Source organism: Caretta caretta, chromosome 2, assembly GCF_965140235.1.
Source record: "Caretta caretta isolate rCarCar2 chromosome 2, rCarCar1.hap1, whole genome shotgun sequence".
NCBI lineage: Eukaryota > Metazoa > Chordata > Testudines > Cheloniidae > Caretta > Caretta caretta.
Window position 1 is genome coordinate 104,973,529 of NC_134207.1, and position 25,006 is coordinate 104,998,534.

The 25,006-nt window shown below is 38.3% G+C and overlaps 1 protein-coding gene across 1 annotated transcript in view; it reads left to right on the top strand.

Annotated features, from left to right (window-relative positions):
* CTDP1 (CTD phosphatase subunit 1) overlaps window positions 1–25,006 on the top strand; it is a 171,116-nt gene that overhangs the window by 34,131 nt on the left and 111,979 nt on the right. The window contains exons 7-10 of the mRNA XM_048840036.2: window positions 733–899; window positions 2,229–3,320; window positions 16,750–16,891; window positions 19,450–19,680. Of these exons, the coding sequence (XP_048695993.2) occupies window positions 733–899; window positions 2,229–3,320; window positions 16,750–16,891; window positions 19,450–19,680 (1,632 nt within the window). The remainder of the gene's footprint in view (window positions 1–732; window positions 900–2,228; window positions 3,321–16,749; window positions 16,892–19,449; window positions 19,681–25,006) is intronic.

The window sequence follows — 25,006 nt, forward strand, 5'->3', positions numbered from 1 at the left end:
TTTGAAAAATTACACTTCAGTGCTTAATTTAAGCTCCTTAACCCATATTTTAGGCTCCAATTTTTGGCAATCTTGGCCTTTTGTCTGTGTAAAACATAGGATTGCCTGATATTTAATAATAGCCATATTGGAGCTGTTATGGGGAGGGGAGGATTCCTCACCGCAAATCATACATTTTTTTTCTTATCCTGGGTATATTTTTGGATCTATTCTGAGTATTCTCCTGTCAGGTTTATACTAAGACTTCTTGTTTAGAGGTAATCTCTGTGGAATGAATAAGTGTGACCAAGTTACTATATAGGATATTGTTTAGGTAGAAGAACCTAGACTGAAATTCCGTGTAATACACTATGTATACTCAAATTTAAACTTTGGGAGGGCTCATATTTTTGACCACTAGAACCAAAGGGGACAAATAAATGTAATTGCCATTTTTTTAAAGACTTTTGTGTAACTCACTTGAAAAATTCTTTCTAATAATTGTTCATAAAACTTTTTAAAACCACAAAAAGATGATTGGTAGAGTAACCAGTAAGAAGAGCTGCAGACTGTATGATAACTGTTACAGGTAAATGAATTGACTTATCTGGAATCCTAATAAATATGTTGATTTTTCAGAAATCATTCATGTTTTAATTCCTTTAACACACACAACTAACCAGAATGTCAACCCAGAGTGTTTTAAATAGTAATCTTAAGACAATAAAAACAAGTTTGTTTGTTTTTTTTTAGAAATCTCTTCCCATGTGGTGACTCCATGGTTTGCATTATTGATGACCGAGAAGATGTTTGGAAGTTTGCACCCAATTTGATAACTGTAAAGAAATATGTATACTTTCAGGGTATAGGCGATATTAATGCACCACCTGGATCAAGGGAAACTCAGATGAAAAAGAAGGGTAATTCCATTTTACTTATTTTACTTTTGGAGCAGCAGTTGACTAGCAAACCAAAACCATGCTAACAAAGTGTTGTCTAAAAGAAAAAACTAATAGTGGGGTTTCAGTGTCTACCAAACTCATCCATTTTGCATTTGACAGAATTTTATTTTCCGCAATCTGTAAACAGTGGAAGAACAGATGCTATAGCAGAGGTTTTCACCTGAGAAAATAGGTCTGAAAAGGTGATGACTGGGTAGGCCAATATATCCAGGATTTATTGAAACTCATAGAAGTAGCTGGAAAGGAACCTACTTTATTTACAGTTGAGTATTTTGGAGAGAAGCTTTCATTTTAGGATAGTTCGTATTTTTCTGTACATGTTTAGTTCCTGTTGAGCCTGTTTACTGTTCTTTTGCCATTGTTACCATCTAGAAATGAATTCAGTTCTATGTTAATTTTACTCTAGTAATGTTTCATGTGGTTAAAAAGTATAAGAATGGAATGAATAGCCTGACAGTCTGCTTCTCAAAATATAGTATGAGATCAGCGTGCTGTAGTGGCAGTAGTGGTTACCAAGGGGCAGTCAAGTCACATGTATGCCTTTTTATGAACAATATGTGGTCATCTCTGCTAAGAATGGCCTTGGCTATTCCTGCCAAGAATATTAACTGCATTTGTCTGCTGCTTGTCAGCTGCCTAAAAAACCTGTCTAAAAGCTATTTATGGAGTAATCCTTTTCCTGCATATGAAGCACGCTGCTCTCGTTTGTTGCATCTCACTAGTGCCTTCTTAAAGGGTTTGATCAACATATTTTGATGGTAGTAAAATATATTTTTCAATTTCTAAAGCATTTTTCTTGGTTGTGTATTCAATCAGTTCTGAAAACACTGTAGAAAAAATATGGGCAGAACTTGTAAGTTCATAAAGAGGGTGATCTTATGGCTAATACTCTGGATTGGGACTCTGGAAAAAGCTCTGACCTTTGGCACATCGTGTGTCATCTAAATGGGAATGATACTTCCTTACCTAATAAGATAAAGCATTAAGTTTTGTGAGGCAGACAAATAATATGATGATGAGGGCAACATAAACTGGGATTTTCAAGAGGCTTAGGCACCCCACTTTTATTACGTTTCAATAGGAGTTGAGTGTCTATAAATCTCTTACACCCTTTGAAAATCCCAACTGAGAGTATTCTGATCCATAGATATGTTTAGCTGTAGATTGAACTCATTTAATTTATGGAGGAAAGGAATGATGAGTTTCTGAAAGCATAATTGAAAGCTCATCTACTTGGAAGGATAAAAGAGGGAAACTTCATCTTATTTTTTGTGTGTGTTTGTTCAGTAAATCATTCTTCAAAAACAACTGAACCATCTGATCCTGCAGTGGTAACAGCAAAAGATTCTGAAGAATCAAAGAATATTTCGAGTGTGGAAGAACAAAGTAATGGTCTTAGGAAATCTACAAAAGAGATATGTACTACAAATGGTAGTAACTTTATGAGCAGCGAAACTTCTAACTTGGGGTTGAATTCCAATGACAAATTAAATGTTAGAGACTCCTTAAGTGATACCATTGATCATAAAACAAATGCTGCCGTCATTGATTCAACAAGTGTTAAGGAGTCTCAGATTTCTTCAGAACAAGATGATAGGACAGTTACAGAGAAGCAGCAGACCCAAGACAAGCCAACAAATAACTTGGACTTTGAACTGTCTAGTGACAGTGAAAGTGACAGTGGATTAGATGCTAAGAAGTCGTCGTCCTCTTCTGCCTCAGATAGTGAAAGTGAGGGAAAGAGAAGCTGGAAAAAATCAAAGCAGCCTGTACAAGCTGAAAATTTGCAGCAAGAATGTTGCACTGATGTGAGTGGGGGAAAGGATGGTCAAGTGAACCATTCTGGGGAGGTGACGGCTCCACCTAGTGTATACCCTCATGGCAAGACAGTTGATCTTGAAATGCAAGAAGAAAGCGAACAGGATAGCCTTTGTGATCTGGGAAATGGGTGTGCAGACAAGAAAGAAGCAGAGACAGAGTCCCAGAATAGCGAGCAGTCTGGGATTACAATGGGTGAGTCTTTAGATCAGAGCATGGAAGAAGAGGAAGAAGAAGACGACACAGATGAAGATGACCATTTAATATACCTCGAAGAGATCCTTGTTCGGGTGCACACTGATTATTATACTAAGTATGATAAATACCTGAAAAAGGAGATCAATGAAATTCCAGACATAAGAAAAATAGTACCAGAATTGAAAAGCAAGGTATTGGCAGATGTTACCATAATATTTAGTGGACTCTATCCAACAAATTTCCCCATAGAAAGAACCCGAGAGCATTATCATGCTACAGCACTTGGAGCTAAAATTATAAAGAGCCTAGTACTGAATGCTGATGATCCCAACAAGGCAACCCATCTGATTGCAGCAAGGGGAGGTAAGTAGGTGAAATTTATCAGTTTTCTGTTAATGAAAATATTGTTTTCATTCATGATTTTATTTACACAAAAAGTTGGCTGAAGACTTGGAAAGGTTAAATATGGGCCTTGATCTACTTGCCATCTTTAATGTTGATTTAAATTATGGGGGAAAGTAGCTTAAAGGTTTACTGCAAATCATTTTTTAAAAGGTCTTGTATCCTTTTTGCTTCCTTAGGTTTAAGAATTTTTTTAAATTGTTTTTTCTTTTAAAAACAAACATTCATCAAATCTGGTCTGTCTTGGTCTTGCGTGTGTCAGATGGGAAGTGTATTGCTAGCTTTTACTCTTTGATGAAAGGGGGGAAGGTGCTGATTATTCAACGAAGATGTTGTTCTAAAATTATCAATGTCAAGTATTTTTTAACTGAAATAGCTGTAACTGAAAAGAAACAAGTGATAAGCAGTCTTGACTTAAAGTTCTCCTCTCACTTGCTCAACTTTCATAAAAATAAACACTTTTTAAGTCCTCTTTATAAACCATGAACAAGCAAACTAAGAACACGAGTCCAGTTTTGTCACCTTTGATTTCTTTTCCTAGCCTGCCTACTTTATTACAAGATTAGAATATATGCAAAAATAAACATTAATTTCATTTCAAAGGATTACAATATAAAAACATCATAGTATATTTTTGTTAGCGTGGTGAAGCTTTTTTCACCCAAATCTATAACTTCAGTGCAAGCTCATAATATCCTTTCCACTTTAATCGTCTGACCAATTCAGTCTTCCATCTTTTTTCTTGAAAAAGAAATATTTTTTCATATTCATCATGAGTTCTGCACTGAATATTGAAAACAATGGTAATTTCTAGGTTCCCAAACTTTGATTTGTAGCACATCATGGCAAAGAACGTTTTTGATGAACTTGGTTTCAGTGGTTTAAAAACTGTTTGGCTAGATGAATGGTGACTAAGCCCCTGTCTTCACTGCCAGAAAAGGGGGTGTTATTACAGTGGGATAACTAGCTTGGATTAACAATCTCATTGTAAAATCCTAATGGAGACATGGCACAGGTAGCTTTTACTGTGATATAGCCAGGTAAGATATCAGTGGGCAAGGTGTGTTTGTAGTGTTGATCTTGGCTAGCTAGGTTGTGGTAAAAGCTACTTGTGCCTCACCTCCACCTCACTTTTACAGTGAGATACATAACCCGCGTTACTTATCACACTTTTTAATACATACCTTTCTTAGCTGTGAAGACATAGCCAAAGTGTCCAGATTGGGAACCGTTTTAGATTGAGTGGAGTTGGGGACTTCCAGTGTTTGCAGGTGTGCTAGTTGGGACTGTGCATTCATATAATTCTCATTTTGTGAATGTGTTTGGTGTATGCTTCTGAAAACTTGGGTCACAGTATTTCATGACCCCTTGGGCTCTGCTGCAGTTGCTGTTGAGCAGATCTTAGTCTGAGAATTGCGCTGATATCAATGCAACTCCATCATAAGAATTAAGCTCAAAATGTGAGTCACATTCCATTGGAAATGTAAAGGGCTTGAGTATTTTAGTAATAAAAATCACTAAATTGATCTCTTATGTATTTCTTCAGGGTTTTCTATTCCAAATTACAAAATGCCTCAAAGGGGCTTTGCCTCTTATGGCCACTAATCTGTCTGTTTTTTTGCATAAAAACAATAATCCTGAATTTATGACCAAAATATTTCCATGACAGGTTGTCTCAAGATAATTACACACTTACATTTGCAGCATGATAAAGAAGCTGGAGCAAGGGGGAAAATAATGCTTGAATGTTTAAGTATTGAGGAAAGAATACAGGAACCTAGCATAAGAACTTGATTTTTGTGTGTGTTCTTGTCTCTTCTCAGGTGGTGCAAAGTAAAAGCTCAGTGCACTATTTTAGGAACACCTAGTTTTGCAAGGCTATATAAAAGTTTCATAATATACATATTCTACCTTGTTTGCCTTGCTGTTCCATAAATAGGAAGGGAAACTGACGATCCAGTTTTCTGGAAAAAGTCCTTGTGTATTTAGTTATCTAATTTGTAGACCTAGGTATAAAAACTTGTTCTGCAGGGCTGTTGTGCATATCCAAAAATATTTGTAATAAATTTAAATTGGCATTCTATTGTTTAACAGTGCAATTAAAATCGCAAGTAATTGTGACTATTTTTTAATCTTGTGATTGTGATTTTTTAAAATCATTTGACAACCTTAATTTTAAATGAAAACTTCAAGTCTGCAGTAATAGATGGCTTGTGTCCCCTCACTCACCAAGAAGAGCTTCCCTTCTCCAGTAGTGAGTGGATATTTTTAATCTCCTCTGATTTTGATATGAGGATCTAGATCTCCAGGCTCTCACTCAATAACGTAATTTAAAAGGCAAAAAAACCCCAAACCAGCTAAATTTATTTTGACTCTGTTGGTGGTTTCCGTTGTTTTGCTCTCAATATTTCACTTACCACAAAGAGTAAACACTTGGTATTGCTTACAAATTAGTACTGCAAACTGTGTGTTTTATGTGGCCTTTTTGCATGCCTTTGGTGACTTTAGCCTTGCAAGCTTGTAAGTAAAAACATAAGGATGGCCCCACTGGGTCAGACCAGTGATCCATCTAGAATCCTTTGACCCCCTGCCGTCCCCCCAAGAATTCTAATAGATTAGTGAGGCATAATTTCCCTTTACAAAAGCTATATTGACTCTTCCCCAACATATTGTGTTCATCTGTCTAATAATTCTATTCTTCACTGTACTTTCATCCAGTTTGCCTAGTACTGAAGTTAGGTTTACCAGTATGTAGTTCCCAGAACCGCCTCCGGAGCTTTTTTTTAAAAATTGCATTACATTAGCTATCCTCCAGTCACGTGGGACAGAGGCTGATCTAAGCATTTGGTTACGTACCACAGTTAGCAGTTCTGCAATTTCATATTTGAGTTCCTTCAGAACTTTCAGTGAATGTCATCTGGTCCTGGTGACTTATTGTTTAATTTATCAATTTGTTCCAAAACCTACTGTTACTGACACCTCAAACTGGTACAGTTCCTCAGATTTGTCACCTAAAATGAATCCTCTGCAGTGAAAACAATGTAACAAATTCATTTAGCTTCTCTGCAATCGCCTTGTCTTCCTTTGGTGCTCGTTTTGCACTGTGATCGTCCAGTGGTCCCACTGATTTCGACAGACTTCCTGCAGCTTAAAAAAAATAAATAAAATTGTTTTTGTTTTGTCTTTTTTTGCTCTTTTACTCTGCTCTTTACCCATGGTGGCATTTTGATCCTCTGACGGTTCTTTTGGTTTAGTTTGAGCCTTTATCATGGTGCTTTTAAATAGTTTCCATGCAGCTTGCAGACATTTCACCCTTATGACTGTTCCTTTTAATTTCCATTAACTAGCTTCTTCATTTTTGTTTAGTTCAGTGCGATTGTGATGGGTTTCTTTGGTATTTTCTCTCCTTTGAGGATGTTAAATATAATTACATTATGGTTATTACCAAACGTTTCAGTTATATGCACTTCTTGAACCAGATCCTGTGTGCCATTTAGGACTAAATCAAGAATTGCCTCTCCCCTTATGGGTTCCAGGACTAGCTGCTCCAAGAAGCAGTCATTTATGGCATCTAGAAATTTTATCTCTGCATCCCATCCAGAGGTGACATGTACCCAGTCAATATGGAAATAGTTGAAATCCACCATTATTTTTGATTTTCCTGTTTTTATAGCATCTAATATCTCTGTGTGTTTCATAGTCACTGTCACCATTGTGGTCAGGTGGTTGGTAGTATATTCCTATGCTAGACTCTTATTATTCAAGCATGGAATTTCTGTCCATAGAGATTCTGTGATAGTTGGATTCATTAATGATTTTTACTATATTTGACTCTATTCTTTCTTTCACACATAGTGCCACTCTCCCACCAGTGTGACCTTCTCTGTCATTACTATGTATTTTGTACCTGGTATTACCCTCTCCCATTGATTATCTTCATTCCACCAAGTTTCTGTGATGCCTATTATATCCGTATCCTCATTTAATACTAGGCACTCAGGTTTACCTATCTTACTGTTTAGACTTCTAACGTTTGTATGCAAGCACTTATAAAATTTGTCAATATTTAGTTGTCTGCCTTCATGTGATGTAATTTAAAGTATCCAATATAACTCTCTACTTCCTTAAGTAGTCACTTTTTTAAAAAATACATTTTTGTCCCAGCTAGTTCCACCGTCATAAACACTCCAATTTTGATCAAACAAAAATATGTTCTACTTTTTGATAACCACTTTTATAGAATCTGTTTTAGCTATACAAATGTCTCTGCTTTTTAGAATGCTGAGCTTTAGCTATGAATGCCCTTTTTAATCTAGTCTGTAGTCACAAATCTCTCCTTCAAAACTCTCCTTAACACTTTCCTCTGCTGTGATGCCTATAACAAATCATCCAGCCAATGCCATGGCTTGGTTGAGTGGGAGTCAGGAATAGCTGATTTCTTCCGTATGTGAGGACGGATGTTTGAGCCACTGAATTGTGCAATAGCCGGTATACCTACAAAATCTTTTAATCAATTTTCTTCTCTTCCTTCTCACTTCCCTATTGTTTGTTACACTTAGTGTATCTTATTTCAGATTAGATTATCTGGCAAAGAATAATATCCTCCTGAGTGTACATACCACACTTTGTCCAGTGAGGCTTTGATCTGTTTGGGGTAGTTGGTCACTATCAAAATGCAAATGATAAAGTTAGATTTTATTTTTTGTTTCCTTATGTACAAAATAAACTTTATGTAGTGGAGCCAAGAAAATATTTCTAAACACTCCACAATATTGTTGCAAAAAATATATGCATCAGTTTCCAGTTCTGGTTGTTCTTGAAAGCAATTGTACAGATAACTTCTGGACGTATTTATTGTGATTTCTTTGTAAAATTGACCTCTGTGATGTAATTTTAATGCTTGTTCAAAAATATCAGTATTATTCAAGGCTAGCTGGAGAGTAAGGCACATAAGGGGTTCTCAAACTTCCTTGCACCATGACCCTCTTCTGACAACAAAAATTACTACATGGCCCCAAGAGGGGGGACAGAAACCTGTGCCCGCCCGAGCCGGCCAAAGCTGAAGTCCAAGGGCTTCAGCCCCAGGCAGGGGGCCTGTAACCTGGGTGGTGGGGCTTGGGTTTCAGCCCGTGGTCCCAGCAAGTCTAAGCCAGCTCCTGTGATCCCATTAAAATGGGGTCGCAAACCACTTTGGGGTCCCAACCCACAGTTTGAAACAGTGAAACATTTTGCGTGTTTCCTTTTTTTGTTGTTTCTGGAATGTATAACTTCACTATTAACATGATTTTGTTAGGAGTGTATGGTACCTTTCTACCAAAATTAAAAAACAAAAAAACCCTGAGACTAAATAAGAACTCAATTTGCAAAACTGTTTTTTATCACAAATGTCTTTAATGACTGCACATCCTTCAATGAATCACCCACTATTGTTAGCTTAATATAAATATTAGGTTTAACTTTAGGGTTTAATTATATCAATTTGCTACATCATCGTATGTGAACTGAGTATTAATGATTTGAAAACTAATTAACAATACTGTACGTGAATGCTATTGCAATAAAAATGAGCCTTCACTGTATGGAGTGTTAAGTAATAGAGAGGGTAGCTCATCTTTACAACCCAATGATCAGGAATGTAGTCCTGTGTAACCGTTTTAGCAGATTTCCATAGCAGTGGTGGGAAAGAGTTCTTACACCAAGGTAACACCATTGTACCTTTTCCCACACTATTACAGAACAATTGAGTCATACAACTTGTATGTGGCTGTGGAGTTACTTTTTCTCTCCTATGTACAGATAGTAGTGATTGTGCTAGTGATTGCCCTTTGGAGTAGAAATTCTGAACTACTGACCTAAGATTTCTAGGTGGGAACCGTGCCCTTACAGCATAGCTGGGGACACAATTACTCAGCTGTCTTCATGCCTTTCGTGCTCATTCTGTTGTGGCTGCTTACAAGCTGGTATGTGAATTTCACTAGGGCATCTGTGTTATATGTTATGGGTAACCTGTAGAAATTTTGCAGCTCTGTCTTTTCTTCAGGCAGTCCCGCCTCTTTAACATTATTTCCACATGGATACCATATGTCTTTGTCTAACAACTGTTGACAAATGTACCAAAAGACCACCTAAAGACATGTGCCTGTGGGATTTGTAGGTAATTGTGTGGCTGGTAATTAGTTTGCAGTACAATCCTGGCTCCTTACACGGAATATATGAAGTGACAAAACAAGTAATATGCTTGGAGGCATTTTGTGACATCAAATCCATGACGATAAACCGCAACAAAGGCTCCAAGGGCGCTGGAGTGAAGTCAGAGTCTAAAACATAAATTGTGCACTTTATTACAGTAGTTGATAAGCAGATGAAGATGTAAAATGCTGGCTGGATCTTTTGTTTGGTGTCTAGTGTTTTCTTGATACTGAGGCACAATGAGAATTTTATACATCCTTAGATTGTAAACTCTTCGGGGCAGGCACAGCCTCTACCTCTGTCTCCACAAATCTATCAAAACAGAACTCTGATCCAGATCAGGGCATGTGGGTGAAAAATAATATAAGTATCCACTCTTACACACACAGACTTTGATGTCTCCTTTTTTCAACCTGAGATAGGTGAGACATCTTGCTGTTTGCCATATAATGGCAGAGCATTAATAAGCATTTGCAGAAAACTTGAATGTTTCCTTTTAAATATACAGTGTGTTTCTATGCATTGTGCTGTACGGTCTGACGGCCTTTTTTTCTTTTTTGTGGACATATCTGCTGTTTGAGCTTATTTTACTACAATCAGTTTGGGTAAAGTTCAGTTTATACCAGAATTTCCATTTTAACAGGAGAAAAAGGACTGTAATAAGGGTTTTGAGTTAGAGGATCAATTCCAAATGCTTATAGTTTATGAACCACATGAATTTTTATGACCGTTTGTGATAAAATAATACAAGGTTATTTAGACTGTTTCAAAAAGTGCTGTGACTAAAATTTTTCTAGTGCTGTTTTTTCAGTTTTATTTTTAAAATGTATTAAAGCAGTCTGAGGCATGAGTTTAAATGTGAGAGATTCTTTGGCCATTTGTAGACTTTGGAAGATGTTAAACTTGTCAAATTAAAGCCTGTGCGGGAGGCCACTGGCAATTAAAGACCCATAGCATACTGTAGACAAGGCAAACGTGTGTTGGCTGATGTGTCCCAAATTATAATCTGGACCAGTTGTGAGTAAATTGCAGGAAAAGGGGCACAAGGGGTTTTTGGGTTGCATGTGAAGAAACTGGCATCCCGTGGACTCGCTACCATAATAGCAGGAGCGGGATAAAAATAGAGTGGGTATTGTGGGCCAGGAGCGGGATTAAAAAAAGAAAGTCCCCCTGTGCTGCAAACAACGCGAACACCACCAACACCTATTCCCATTGCTTCCGCTGATCTCTGAACAAATATGAATAGGCTTGGCAGAATTGTATTTTTATCATTTTAATTTTTTAAAACTTTGAAAGACAATATTGACTTTTTAAGCTTTTTAAAAAATTTATGTAGTTAATTTTCCACAACTGTAAAAATTCACTTGGGGGGGAGGCATCAGACCATTATAGAACAACAGTGTAGGTTGAGATTCAAAGAGTGAAAACTTCATAACTATTAAAACACAAATTGTCAACATCACATGTCAAAATATACGGAGTAAATATCCTTAAATCAGACTGAGTTCTCAAGCAGTATTTTTTTCTTAGCATATTTGTAAAATTCTGTTTTTAGAAATTGTTTTTACTCTTTTTGTGGGTGGATGGTGAAATTGACATTGGTTTTAAAAAATCTAATCTTTCTGCTCCTAAATATAAAATGCTTTGAGTGGCTTTCTTCACTGAGCTTTAGCTAGAAAATAAAGCTGAGCAGTTTCTTGACAGGGCTTGTCTTTGGCGATATTGGGGTAGTAGTAAATGGGACAGTGTCACCAAAATGTTTGTTCTTTTTTAAAAGCAGAATAAATTTAGTGACCTTTTCACCAATTTCATCCCAAGTTATTACCCAGTCGTCGTAATTTATGACAAAGCTATGGGACTGTAGAAAGCTACATGACAAGCATTTTAATGTATCCAGTGTTGTAGCCATAGATCTGTTCCAGGATATTAGACAGACAAGGTCGGTGAGGTAATATCTTTTATTCGTTGGACCAACTTCTATTGGTGAGAGAGACGAGCTTACACAGAGCTCTTGTTCAGGTTTGGGAGTTCAGTGACATTAATTTTGTGAATGGGCCATAATAAGATTGAAGTCTAGTGACATACCAGTGGTGCTTAGAGATCAAACTGCAGTATGAACTGGAATTCTTTTACTTCCACCTATTGTCAGTAAATCTTTTTCCCCTGAGTTTGGTTCTGCTGATTCATACTAGGCAGGCTCTTTCGTTTAAAGTGTATTGTGGGGACCAGAGCACTTAAACTTTGGAGACCATCTAAAGAGGTCTGTCAGTCTACTACCTGATTTGGTTTAATACTTTTTAAGGGGTGTCAGGTTTAACATATCTTCAGCACAGGTCTGTGGACATATAACATGGATTGCTCAGACTGAGCTTAAAAAGTCCAACTTTTGTAATGCATTTAGCTTGGGTAATGACTATAGATAAGTCAGTTTGCTTTCTGGTTTTCCTGCACTAGCTCAGTGCTGCACTGTTGAGGTTGCAAAGGCTATGAAGGGATGGGTAACACGTAAACTTAGTGAGAATTTATAAAGGAGAGAATCATGAAATGTTCTAGTTCTGTAAAACTTTGTTTTTACAAAACATAACTAAGCTAAGTGCCCCTCTAATAGTCCAGCTATCAACTTCATACACACTTAATTCACTTAGGGCAAAATAATTTGTTTTGTTCAGTCTTGTCTTAAGATACCATTGTTGTATAAAAGCTTCAGGATCTGGCTTTTAAAGAATGTAGGCATGTTTACCTATTTATCACTAGCCCCTGCTTTCTGAAGAGGGGAAATACTCACCCTGTTCCCAGAGCTAAGTATGAGGCAACTGGTAGGACAGCTAAACATTTTAAATAGTATTGAAGTTTAGAGTAAATTTGTCCATAAAAATAAAGTTAAAATCTTATTAGTCATTCAAGCCGCTGCAGTATTTAGACTATTTTGTATTTTAGATGTGCCAGAATAATCTCATCAAAATATTTGTCCAGAGGACTAGAACAATAAAATGTGTATGACCCAAAAATCACAATAAAAATAGTATTGCATTGTTGCTTTTATTATTTGTTAGTTACAGATTGGGTAGGTCCTGTGTGCAATAGTTTTTTGCCACTTTTAAACTAAAAGTGACCAACAATAGGAGTGCTGTTTCCTTGCTTCTGTTGCTAAGACATCAAACAGCTCTGAGAAGGACATTGTTTTCTACTTATTATGTCCCATGTTGTCATGCTTTTCTTTACAAAAGGTAGTGAATAGCCTGGGTTCATTTTTTTTTTTTTTTTTAATGCCTAAATTGACACTGGTCAACAAAATTTCTTTTGCAGTTTGTGACTGGTATTTTTTTTAAACAGAATGCAAGATAAAATTCTAGGCATGATCACGACGCTGGAAAGGTTTCATGAGTGCATAGAAACTAGCCTATTTCTTTAGCTGCAGACACAAATGATGTTTATAAGCCCAGAACTGTTCTGTTTCCTAGGAACAGAATGTATTAAAATAATAAAGGCAACTTCTATAAAGACTCCTACAGGCTTTATCTCCTTTATTACTGCAACATAGAATTTAAAAGTAAACAGTCTTTTCCCAATATTATATAAATGCAGTTCTGCTCCTCTGAAACAAATATGATGTCCTGTGGGTTTTTTTCATCATAACATATAAACCAGGGGTCTCAAAGTCCGGCTCCCCCCCGCAGCTCCCATTGGCTGTGGGAGAGGGACAGAGATACCATCACAAGTCACTGGGCAGAGTCAGCCATGGAGGCAACGTCACTTTTTTCCACAATTAATATAAACAAGTCAAAACACTGAACACAACAATCCGATGCACACTTTGCTGCAATCCTGAAGGTTTCAACTGCTCAGTCACTAAGGCCAAACATCAACAAATTGACAGAACTGAAGCATTGCCAGGTGTCTGGCAAACACTAAAAACTCTTTGGCAGGCAAAGAATGGTATAAAGCTGTATGACCGTTTTATTATTTCTAAGAAATTTGAAATGAAAAATACAATATAAACATTTTCTTTTCTGAACGCCATCTTCAGTGACCTTATTGGATTTGAGGACTGGCACTGGCCCTAAGGTAAATTTGATTTTGAGACCCCTGATATAAACTGTCCTCCCCATCTAGCTCCTTTTTTTCCACTTCTTGAAGGGGTAGATTCAAGACCATTTGAAGCCTAACAGTTACGTGGTGGGGGAAGGGAGAGAGGGTAATCTGCAAAGGAAATAAATCTATAAAGAGTGAGAGTTGAAATATCTAGCTGGTTGAAGTAGTTGTTCCACGCCCCTTCAAAAGCGTTACCAGCTGGAAGGTCTAGAATATTCATAGAATCTCAGGGTTGGAAGGGACCTCAGGAGGTCACCTTGTCCAACCCCCTGCTCAAAGCAGGACCAGTCCCCAACTAAATCATCCCAGCCAGGGCTTTTTCAAGCCTGACCTTAAAAACCTCTAAAGGATTCCACCACCTCCCTAGGTAACCCATTCCAGTGCTTCACCCCCATCCTAGTGAGAATTTTTTTTCCTAATATCTAACCTAAACCTCCCCCCAGTGCAACTTGAGACCATTACTCCTTGTTCTGTCATCTGGTACCACTGAGAACAGTCTAGATCCATCCTCTTCGGAACCTCCTTTCAGGTAGTTGAAAGCAGCTATCAAATCCCCCCTCATTCTTCTCTTCTGCAGACTAAATAATCCCAGTTCCCTCAGCCTTTCCTCATAAGTCATGTGCTCCAGCCCCCTAATTATTTTTGTTGCCCTCTGCTGGACTCTTTTTCCAGTTTTTCCACATCCTTCTTGTAGTGTGGGACCCAAAACTGGACACAGTACTCCAGATGAGGCCTCACCAATGCTGAATAGAGGGGAACGATCACGTCGCTCGATCTGCTGGCAATGCTCCTACTTATACAGCCCAAAATGCCGTTAGCCTTCTTGGCAACAAGGGCACACTGTTGACTCATATCTAGCTTCTCGTCCACTGTAACTCTAGGTCCTTTTCTGCAGAACTGCTGCCTAGTCATTCGGTCCCTAGTCTGTAGCGGTGCATGGGATTCTTCCATCCTAAGTGCAGGACTCTGCACTTGTCCTTGTTGAACCTCATCAGATTTCTTTTGGCCCAATCCTGTAATTTGTCTAGATCCCTCTGCATCCTATCCCTACCCTCCAGCATATCTACCTCTCCTCCTCATCTGCAAACTTGCTGAGGGTGCAATCCACGCCATCCTCCAGTATTTTTTCTTTTGGATTGATACTTTCTCAGTAAGAGTGGGCCTAAAAGTAAAAAGTGCATATGGGGGGTTAAGGTTCATGTCCAATTAAATTGACTTTCACTAAGTTTCACTCTAGGAAAGTCATGTATGCATTAAACACTTTAATTCTTTTCGCTAACTGAAATCTTGAGAAGGCAGTCCCCAAAACATCCCCAGTTTATTCAGCGTTCATTGCCTTGTTCCATATTTTCAGTTAACTGTCTGATGCAGATTATTGTAACGGCTCTGTATAATTGCATTGTAGAAGTTGTCGGAGAGAAAGCTGGAAGTTTTGGTGTCCAAGTAGGGGACAGTAGGGTTTTTGGGCCTGCACGGCATTTTTAGTGTTCAGTGTTGTTAACCTATAGAAATGAATGGGAGCTGCTCACATCTCTGAAGTACTGTTTCAGGCTTTGTACAGATTAAAGAAGACAATATGGTATCTGTTTTTATTGCTTTCTTCACAATCCTGAGGACTAAAAATAACTTTTTTTTTTTTAATGAAACGTTAGGTTCTGGAGCACCATTGCACAGGAATATTTGATTCTACAGAATTCTGGAATATGTGGAACCCTGAATGTGGCTGAACTCAGTTTTTTTTCCCATTCAGTGGGGGTCTGACATGTGCTCTCCATAAATTTCTCTCTTCTTCTAAAAGTGTGTGGGAGAACTTCTTTTCTTCAATCCCTTACAAATGAAAATGAAATGGTGCATATACCCCTTTATCACTTATGTGGGACCTGGGCATTATATATGCAGGCAGTTCTGGACTTTGTGCATCCCACAAATCTTGGGTTCCTCTGGGGAACCTTATTTATTAAATCTTTTATCTTTTGTAACTTTGGTAAGGTAGTCTGCCTGAACCCAGAATGTAAAATGTCCAAAATAGTACAACTAGTCTCCTGACTTATACCTAGTACAAGAGACTGCATCAGCCCAGCCCTCAAACTTTTTCTAACCTCTTGTTTTTAATCAAGATAAAGAACTGCTTCCTGTTCTTCATCAAGAACTTATTCCTCTTTTTCTTATACCTAATCTCTTCCTGTTCGCCTGCTTAATACCAGCTCTCTTAAAATATACATTTTCTTCCCTTTTTCTTTTAGTAGGCTGGAGAGCTCCTCTCAGTTTTTACTTGTTGAGCTTGCTGATCATGATAGTTCTCTGGAGAGATCTGTAGAAATCTAGATGCCTTTTTGCTCTTTCCGGTGACTCTGCTATTGGTTTTCATCTACAATGCATTATAAATCAAGGCCTTTGGCCACAATGGTTCTAGGGTTCCCTCTTTTTCTTTTGCTGATTTGTTGCACTGTCCCAGGGCGCATGTTGACAACTTGCTTGCCTGTCCTGAGTAATTTTACATTCAGTGCTCCCATTTGAAACTAAAGAATCCATGATTTCTGCTTTAGTATAGGAGTTAGCGCCTGGCACACTCATGGCAAATCAAAGAGGATGACCACGTGTTTGACAGTTAGTTTGACAGTTAGTGGTACAACTGCTTGGTATAACAGCACACTGCATACATTAATGTTATGTGAAAATGCTCAGGTTTTTATGGGTACTGAGTGGGCCACTCTTTGGCCACTTCTGCTTTAGACTGTGATATCTTTTGATACAAGGCTGTGTTTTTGGAAATCTGTATCTTTTTTGTTCCTTTTATCTTTTTGCCTGTTTGCTCAGTGTAGAAATGCTCAAGTGTTATGAATTGATTGGTTCCACTTCCCATTTGAATGATCTTTAGTGGAACACTGGCTGTGTCTCTACTAAGGAATTTCACTAATTTTCACCACTAAGAAGCTTCTTGTAAAATACCTTAGTGCAGCCAAGGCTTAAGACTTGTTTTAACATGTCCTGTAATGTCTTTGAGCCAGCGGATAACTTTCAAAATAGGTCACAGAATATCCTATTTAAAAACATAAGCCTCTTCTTTTCTATTCAGAACACTGTAATGTTGTGTTTGACTTAATAATAGGCACAGAAAAAGTACGGCAAGCTCTGGACTGTAAACACCTCCATGTTGTAAACCCTGACTGGCTGTGGAGCTGCTTGGAGCGTTGGGACAAGGTAGAGGAGCAGCTCTTTCCCTTAAAGGATGACTACATCAAAACACAAAGGTAAAATTAGTTGCAAAAAAAAAAAAATGGACCAAAGATAGGTTGATCGTGTTTCGACTGGTTTTATTCTCATTCTGTGTAGAGAGTTGATTCATAAGGTATGATGAACCCAAAATTGTATGTGAGATGTAGGGTTTGTATGAAAATTCCATACCATATTTCAGCCAATTTCTTGTCCTATTTGCATACAGGACTATCACTGGGAGGCAGTTGATCCAAGCTTTGGAGTTTAGGGAAGTCCCTAAGACTAGTAGTACCACAAGCGGGGACTTCAATTAAGCAGCAGCAGGTCTGACCAGTGGTGCTGCATACTAATGCTGTGGAGGACTAGTAGAGACCAGGAATGGAGGTGTAGCATGACGTAATCATGCAGTCTCCCACCTTGTGAGCACACAGATTCATGGAGTATGAGAAGCCTGACCAGCTAGCCATTTTACACGTGGTAACAAAGAGAAGGAAAGGGAGAAAAAAACAGAACGTAAGAAGAAAAAATGTGGTTGGAAGAGAAAAGGGGAGGATAAATATGAGAGCAGAGGGGGAAAACACTGATGGGAGAACAAAATGGGTGAACTGAAGGAAGGGTGGTAAGAAAGGAAGGAGACAAAAACAATGGAGTGGGGTGAACAGCAAATAGGAAGAGGATAAACCTTGGATGAGAGAGGGGAAGCAGAAGAAAGGTTAAAGAAAAATACCAAAGGGGGCAGAGACCACTATTGATGATGAGCCCTCTTGAAGGAGGTGATGTGACTGAAAGAGCTGATGGCAAGGGGCTTCCAATGGAGTTTCTGCTTTTTGTTTCTTGTCCTATACCTTGTAAATCCTGGCTGTATTCTTGTTTGCACCACATCAGTTGATCTTGTCAATCTTGCAAACTAATCAGAAGAGCCTCACCTTTTTACAGGAGATTGCTTTGGAAAATTTGCAGTGCTGCAAAAAGTGATATTGGTGATTTTAATGAATGGCATCAGGCTAGGGATTGCTTACTGCCATCCTTTGGTGAAGACTTAAGTGAAGTCATGTGCATGGATTAATATTTATACCATAAATAGGGTTTGTGGGTGCCCAATATGTCTAAAAATGAGGCAGTTTTTAATTAGAAGCCTAAACTGGAGTCTAGGAGCTTTGAAAATTTTGGCCAAAGTAAATAAATTGTAACTTCACTAGTTTTTAAAATGTGCCATGAGATCTTATACCCCCAAATATTCAATACCTTAGTTTATTCTTTCACCATAGGATGGTGCCTTCAGACAGAAAGTAATCCTTAGCAGAATGTCATTCAGTGAATTGCCAACATCACATCCTCTAAGACCAAAATGCTGGCTTTCCTGCTTACTTAAAATTCACACTGCAGTTTCAATGAGATATAGTGATGGTCTTTTCTTCTATATACTGAACACATTTTTTTTTAAAATAAAATGTTGCTCTGGCATCATATACTTTTTTCATATTCTTACGAGGGAGACTTTTAAAATACAAACTAAGACTTGAATTACTAATGTGTAGCAGCATGTGCATTTTTTCTGAAGTCAAATCTTCCGCTGTCAGAGTTGTTTGTGGCAATGATTGCTATCCTAGAGGGCTTACAACTTCAGGTGACAAATTATAAAAGCAAATAAACTCTTGAGAAGAGATCCTGTTTGCAAGTAAATTCATTTTATAAAGAACATTGGAGAGAAATGGATAATTTTATCTATGAAGTATCTGTTGATCTTCAATCTTAGTGTTGTAGCAGAACTTTAAAAGGCTGGCATGTATAAATATGTGAGATTAACTTACTTTTGCTGAACGCCCTTCTTAAGATAGGTTTGCCTCCTTACATCACTATATGATGCATAGCTAGTTCTTCTATCCATGCTATTGTATGTGTCTGTTTCCATATGTTATTAATCTAAGTGACTGACGCATTTGATGGCATCATTAATGGCTTTTTTTTAAGTAGCCATATATGTGGCTTAGTGCAATAGTGAATTAATTTGGTGTTTTGTAAATAATTTCTTTGAGGCAGAAGTTGCTGTACTATTTTTTTGTTTTTGTTTTGCTTGAAGAGCAATATTGAATAGCAAATATTTATCATATCCTACAAATCATTATACAAACGAACATGTGTGTGTGCATGCGCAGATTTTATCTGGTTTATATTAGTATCTACTGTGGTAGACAAATATGTATTAGTTTTAATGCTACAGAGGAAATTGTTTTAAGAAGTTTCAAACTAAATTTTGAGAAATGTTTTAAGATAGCTGTTTTAGAATATTTTCATTTTAGTGAATAAGTATGACATTAAGTCTGTTCTCTCCCTATGCATACATTATTCCTATTAAGTTCTGTGGAATTTTCATGTGTACTGAGAACATACTCCCTAAGAAATTTATTTTCTGTTTTAGAAAAAAGGCAAGTCCATTTTGCCCTATAATAATCTCTGTGACTGCTCCAGTGCTCTGTTTTGTCAGAGCCTGATGTGTCCTTTCTCTGAAAGGGAAATTCTAATGCTTCCACTGCCAGGTACAAATAATTAATGTAAATTTCTAATGTAACTTTTTAAAAATTACATTTAACAGAGAGAACAGTCCTGCCACATTTCCTGATACACACAGTGTGTTCCAGACTGCTCTGTTTCACCCGACACCCATCCATCCAAAGTTTCAGCCGGGTCCTGAAGTTCGGCTTTATGATCCCAACACTGGAAAGCTAATCAGGAAGAGCTCTCAGTCTTCTGTCCAGTCTCCGTATATCCAGTCTCCAGCTCCTCCCCTCACTTTACCGGTCCACGCGGAGCACTCATCCTTCAGGTATGTGAAAGCTAAGGATCACTTAAGTTTATGTGCAAGTTACATTTTTCTAAGATCACAGGTTTTTTTGTTACTTGATAATATTTCATTCAGTTGGCTTAGTTAGCTTACCTCTTTAAAAATAAAAATGATTTCAACTCTTGCAATATCTTACTAAAGGAAATGATCAGAAATAGGTGAACAGCTGTAGTATTACCAATGAGTTTAATTCCTTATAGGGCTTCCTTAACTGTATTTGTAGAAACCCCAAAGAGAATATACTGTTTTTGTATTTTATATACTATAGAATTTATTAGGATAATTTATATCCCAAAACAAGAGTGTTTTGCATGTGAATTTCAGCTCTAAGTTGTATTCATTACTTTGGATTTGTTGTTTGGCTATCAAATAAAATATACAGCTGGCTGCAGTATCAGTTTTGTTTTAGAACTTTTCCTCTTTGCTTACCTCATACACGTACTTTCAGATGGGAGATAACTTCAAAGTAAGATCCCAGAGTAATGTTTGTTTTTAAAGGGTTAACTGACCAGTGTTACAGTGAGTTTCTACTAGTCAGTCTGCACTAAAAACATTAACTCACCTTTGAATTAAGATACTAAAATAAAAGGGGAGAAAGGCTGGCTTTATGATTTAAGGAATAGAACTAGCAACTAAGAGATCTGGGAGCCCTGCCACAGACTTTGTGATCTTGGTCGGGTTATTTAAGCCAAGATTTTCAAAAGTGGGAGTCTGTTAGGCTCCAAAGTATGGATTTTTGGTTCTTAAATAAGTCACCTAATTTTCAAAAGTGCTGAGCACTCAGCAACTCCTCTTGACTTAAGTGACTAAATTAGGTACCCTCTCTGTACCTCAGTTTCTCCTTCTCTAACATGTAATCTGCAATTACTTGGCAGAGTATTGGGGTTAACTTAATTATCTCTGAAAACAGTTGAGATCATCAAAGGTGCTACAGAAGTACAAAGTATTATAAATGCTGAGATGCAAGGTGAACTCTTCTGCATGTTCGCCTTTTCATTGTCTCTAGGGTTTATATTCTTTAAGTCTTCATGTGTTACAGAAATCTCTTGCCACCTCTTTTCTTTGTCAAAAGGTTTACATGCTTTCACTTCTCCCTTCCCAGTTTCATGGTCTTCATTTCCTTTTGTCTCCTTCATTCCACTTTCCTTGCCCCTTCCCAACATGAATTTATTAAGTTCCATTCTTATATTTGAAAAAGAAATGTTCTTTTCAGCTCCTTTTCTAAATCACCACTTTTTACCCTGCATTTCATTCTAATACTCTTTTAAATGAGTTGGCAAGAAAGAAACTTGAAACAGTCAAGACAGCAAGTATTTTGAAAGAGTAATTAGAAAGGTTTTGTTGTTCCTTATCTGACATTGGGGAAGAGGAATTTGTCTCAAAGTTTCAAGAAGCTGGGAAGCTTTGTGTTGGACTGAATTTATGTATGACTTTTCTAAAATGCTTGCATGTAAAAGTCTGATGTGTTAATGTGTCAGTCAACAACTTCAAAAGTGCACGCTCTTAATCTCCATATTCTTCCCTTCTCACTCTCCAAGTTTACAAATTACTGAGCCAAAAATTGACATCCACACAGCTATTTTCATTTTGCTTTGTAATGCGAAACTGGTACCTCGTTTGATTGTCTTCCTCTTCCAAAAGGTATACGTCGGTTGGTATCTTCAGGTGGGAACTTCTGATAAACCAGTCCCAGAGAAGGCCTTTGGAAAATTGTTTCGCCTTGTTAATCATGATTGTTACTCTTTAGCGCTTCTGACAGCCAGCGATTGTGGTACAATTGGGCTGCTTTGATTGTAACCAAAAATACTGCATATTATGTTCAAAATTTTACAAACTCTGTTGGAGAAAGAAAAATCTAAGAATTTAATGACTTCAGGAAGAAGAAAAATGAGATTTTGAAATAAATGGGTATTCTGAATTTTAAAATAAAGAATAATGTGGAGCTTTCAAGATTACAAGTTTCATTGGTAGGGGGTCAAATTTTGGTTTTAATTTGGCCACCAAGAACAACTTGTATATTGGGGAAAAAACCTAAGGGGAAAGTGACTTCTGCATATGCATGATATATTTTTTTCATGGATTATGCAGATTCCTCAGTTGACCCTGTCTATCTTCAGATTAGCCAATTATGTAGAACAGTACAAAGAATTAATGCTACCTATGATATAATCATATAAGAAGCTAACCTGTAGACTTCTCAGATTCACTCCTGTCTTGATGTTAACAGGAGCCACTCTAATCTTTGGTTAATTTAAAATCCAATTTTCTATTTGTCAAACCTTCAGTTTCAGAAACATAGGACTTTTACAAAACTGGTAGAGCACTGATTAATTTTTAAAGGTTCACTGGGGATGCTAGGAAAATTATGGAAAATACTGGATAGAGGAATTTCTGCTTAAGTTACGTTTACTGGGGCTTGACAAATGCACTATCCAATTGGAAATCAGGGGACCTCTTTCCTGGCAAATTGGGGCTTTTCTCATGAGTTTGTGTTTAAATACTTTTTTTTTTAAGCATTTATATTGTGGTAGCACCCAGAGGCCAACTGTGTTGAGGTCCCATTGTGTTAGATGCTGTTCAAACATAGAATATATCAGTCCCAGTCCCAAAGAGCTTACAGTCTGAAAGACCAGACATAATGAGGGGACGAGACAAACAAGTGGCTCAGAAAGGGAAATGGGGGAGAGAGACTAAAACACAGTAGCATGTGCACAATTCTTAGCCACAGAAAAAATAACTATAGCTTGCTACCTGCCTACTACCCAAGTTTAAACATTTTGCCCATACTGTGTTCCTGCTTAGCAGCACAGAAACTGGGAGGTAACAGTTACACTTCATTGTCCCATTTGCTCAGTTGTGGGATGGCTAGAGGTGACAAATTATGCTTTTTAAAAAACATCGTAAACGCAGCAAGCCAAAATGTTTAAAATTGGGGCTTAAATTTAGGTATCTCTATTTAGGTATCCCTGCTGGTGTTCAGAACTTCCGAAATTCAGCCAGGTGAATTAGCTAGGTGCCTAATAGGGTTTTATTATTCTAATTTTGGGCATCTAGTTTTCAAAGTTTTGTTCAGTTATTTTCATAGACGTCTCCTCCAGGACAAACAGTCACCATAGGTAGAGATGTGCTAAAACAGAACATAATTTCAACAGATTCAAACTTCAGATGCATTATGCTGAACCTGTCCCTATGGCTATGGTTGCAGGTCCAATTCAGAATTAGAAAGGACCTATCTTCTGGTTTTGGTTTAGAAGTACCCAAAAACCTGTAACAACTAAATGGGTCAGGATTCAAATTCGGAGCCTGTATATGCCAGTTTCAAAAATGCTAGTTCTGGAAGTTACTTTAACTGCCACTTGTATTAAATGGCATTGCTGTTTCAGCAGGGAGTTTGTCCCTCATACCACAGAACAGGAATTTGAGACCAATGGCATACAAAACCAGGTGGGAGGGGATAGCTTAGATACAGCAACCCAATGTTTTTTGAGTGATTGCACATGTCCATTCCACTGTAGGTGTTTGAGCTCTCCTGTGCATAGTTATCAGATTTTTCTCTTAACGGTACCCGCTGTGGTAGCCCCAGTGCTCTCTGCTGCCTCACACATTATTCACAGGCATAAAGGGCCAAACCACCTCTGGGTTTCAAGCCCTGCCACTCTCTGGGTAAGGCAATGCCGAATAGTGATCCTCACCCCAGCTGCCTTACTTTTTTGGGCGACGGGAACCTCCCATGTGTGACAAGTGTGCCATTTCTAAGGGCTTTAAGTCCCATTCTAAAAAAGACTGCAGCCAGACTAAAATATCTACTGCTTGAATCAGTGCTACATCCTCCATCTTGAGCCATTAACCTCAGTCCAGATATTGAGCATCTTGGCTTTGGTCAGTAGCACACCTCCAGTGCTTCCAGTATCGAGACGCAGATCAGCATAGCCGGTACCAAAGAAGAGGCATCAGAAATTGGACTCAGTACCAGGATTGTCAAAAGATGCAAAGAGCTGTTCTAAAGACTCAGGAATGTGTTCAAGGAGAAAGCACTCCCCAGAGCATACCTTTAAGCAGGGGAGTTTGTTGACTCCAGAGCCCAGTATAGGCCTGTTGAAATCAGCTCCCAAAGCGCCTTCATTGCCATCTCCTTAAATCCTGTTACCAGAGTGTCTTCCCAGTGTCCTCTACTCCTGTGGCATTTGAAAGTTGCTAAAACCTCTTGGTGATGCAGTCACTGCCAGTTAGATACTTGCCCGGAACTGGCGCCCAAGATACTGCCATCAGCGCCTTTACCTCATTACTGGGCAGATTCATTGGATTCAACCATCAGGGAACCGATTTAAAGTGGTATCAGCTAGGGGAAAGCCACAGATCTCCCCGCTCCCTTTTCTTCAGAGCTTGAGCCTTCTTCACCAGTACTGACAAGTATGGCGCCTTCATGGTCACAGGAAAAGCCTTTTTTTTTTTCATCAGACTCTGAAGTGGGATCCTGTGTGTCCCAGCCTAGCATGTCCCATCATCAAGAGTATGGCACCAGCCCGCCCTGTTTTCAGATTCAGTTGCAGCAAGGGGCATCCCTGCAGCCACCTCAGCCAGGTCCATCTTCTGGTCATCAGGAGCATCAGCACCATAAGCATCATAGCATCAAATACCAAGCCCAGCACTGAACAGATTCAGGATCCTTCTCATAACCAGCTGCAAAAGGAGCAGGAATTGAACCAGCCCTTGGTACCACTGACATCCCCTTCCTCATGGTGTTTATTTCTCTATCTCTTGATGATTTTAAGACCCATCAAGAATTATTGAGGAAGATGGCAATGGCTTTAGACATCCACCCAAAGGAGGCCTGGGAAAAGTCTCAAAAGCTAGTGGACATTTTGACATCTGTGTCCCCAGCCAAAATAATCTCATTTATAGGGAGAGTATCTTGGAGCCTACCAAGATTCTCGGTCAGTCCCCAGATTCCCTGCTGCCTTCTGCACACACACCAAAAAAAAAGGTGTAGAAGAGGTACCATGTCCCCTCTCAAGGGTTTGAGCACCTGTATAATCTCTCACCCAGCTCCCTTGTAGTGGCAGCAATGAATGAGGGAGAGAGAGACGAGCACCAGGTGTCAACCCCACAAAAATAAAGAGGATAAGAAGGTGGACTTTTTTGGGAGGAGCCTTTATTCCACAGGCAGGCTACAGCTTTGTATTGCAAACCAGCGAGCTTTGTTGGGGTGTTTCAATTTCATTTCATACAGTTTGAGTTGAAAGACAGGCTCCAAGATGAGATGAAACAGGAGTTCCAGTTTTTAATAGAGGAGGGAAAATTTGGTCGC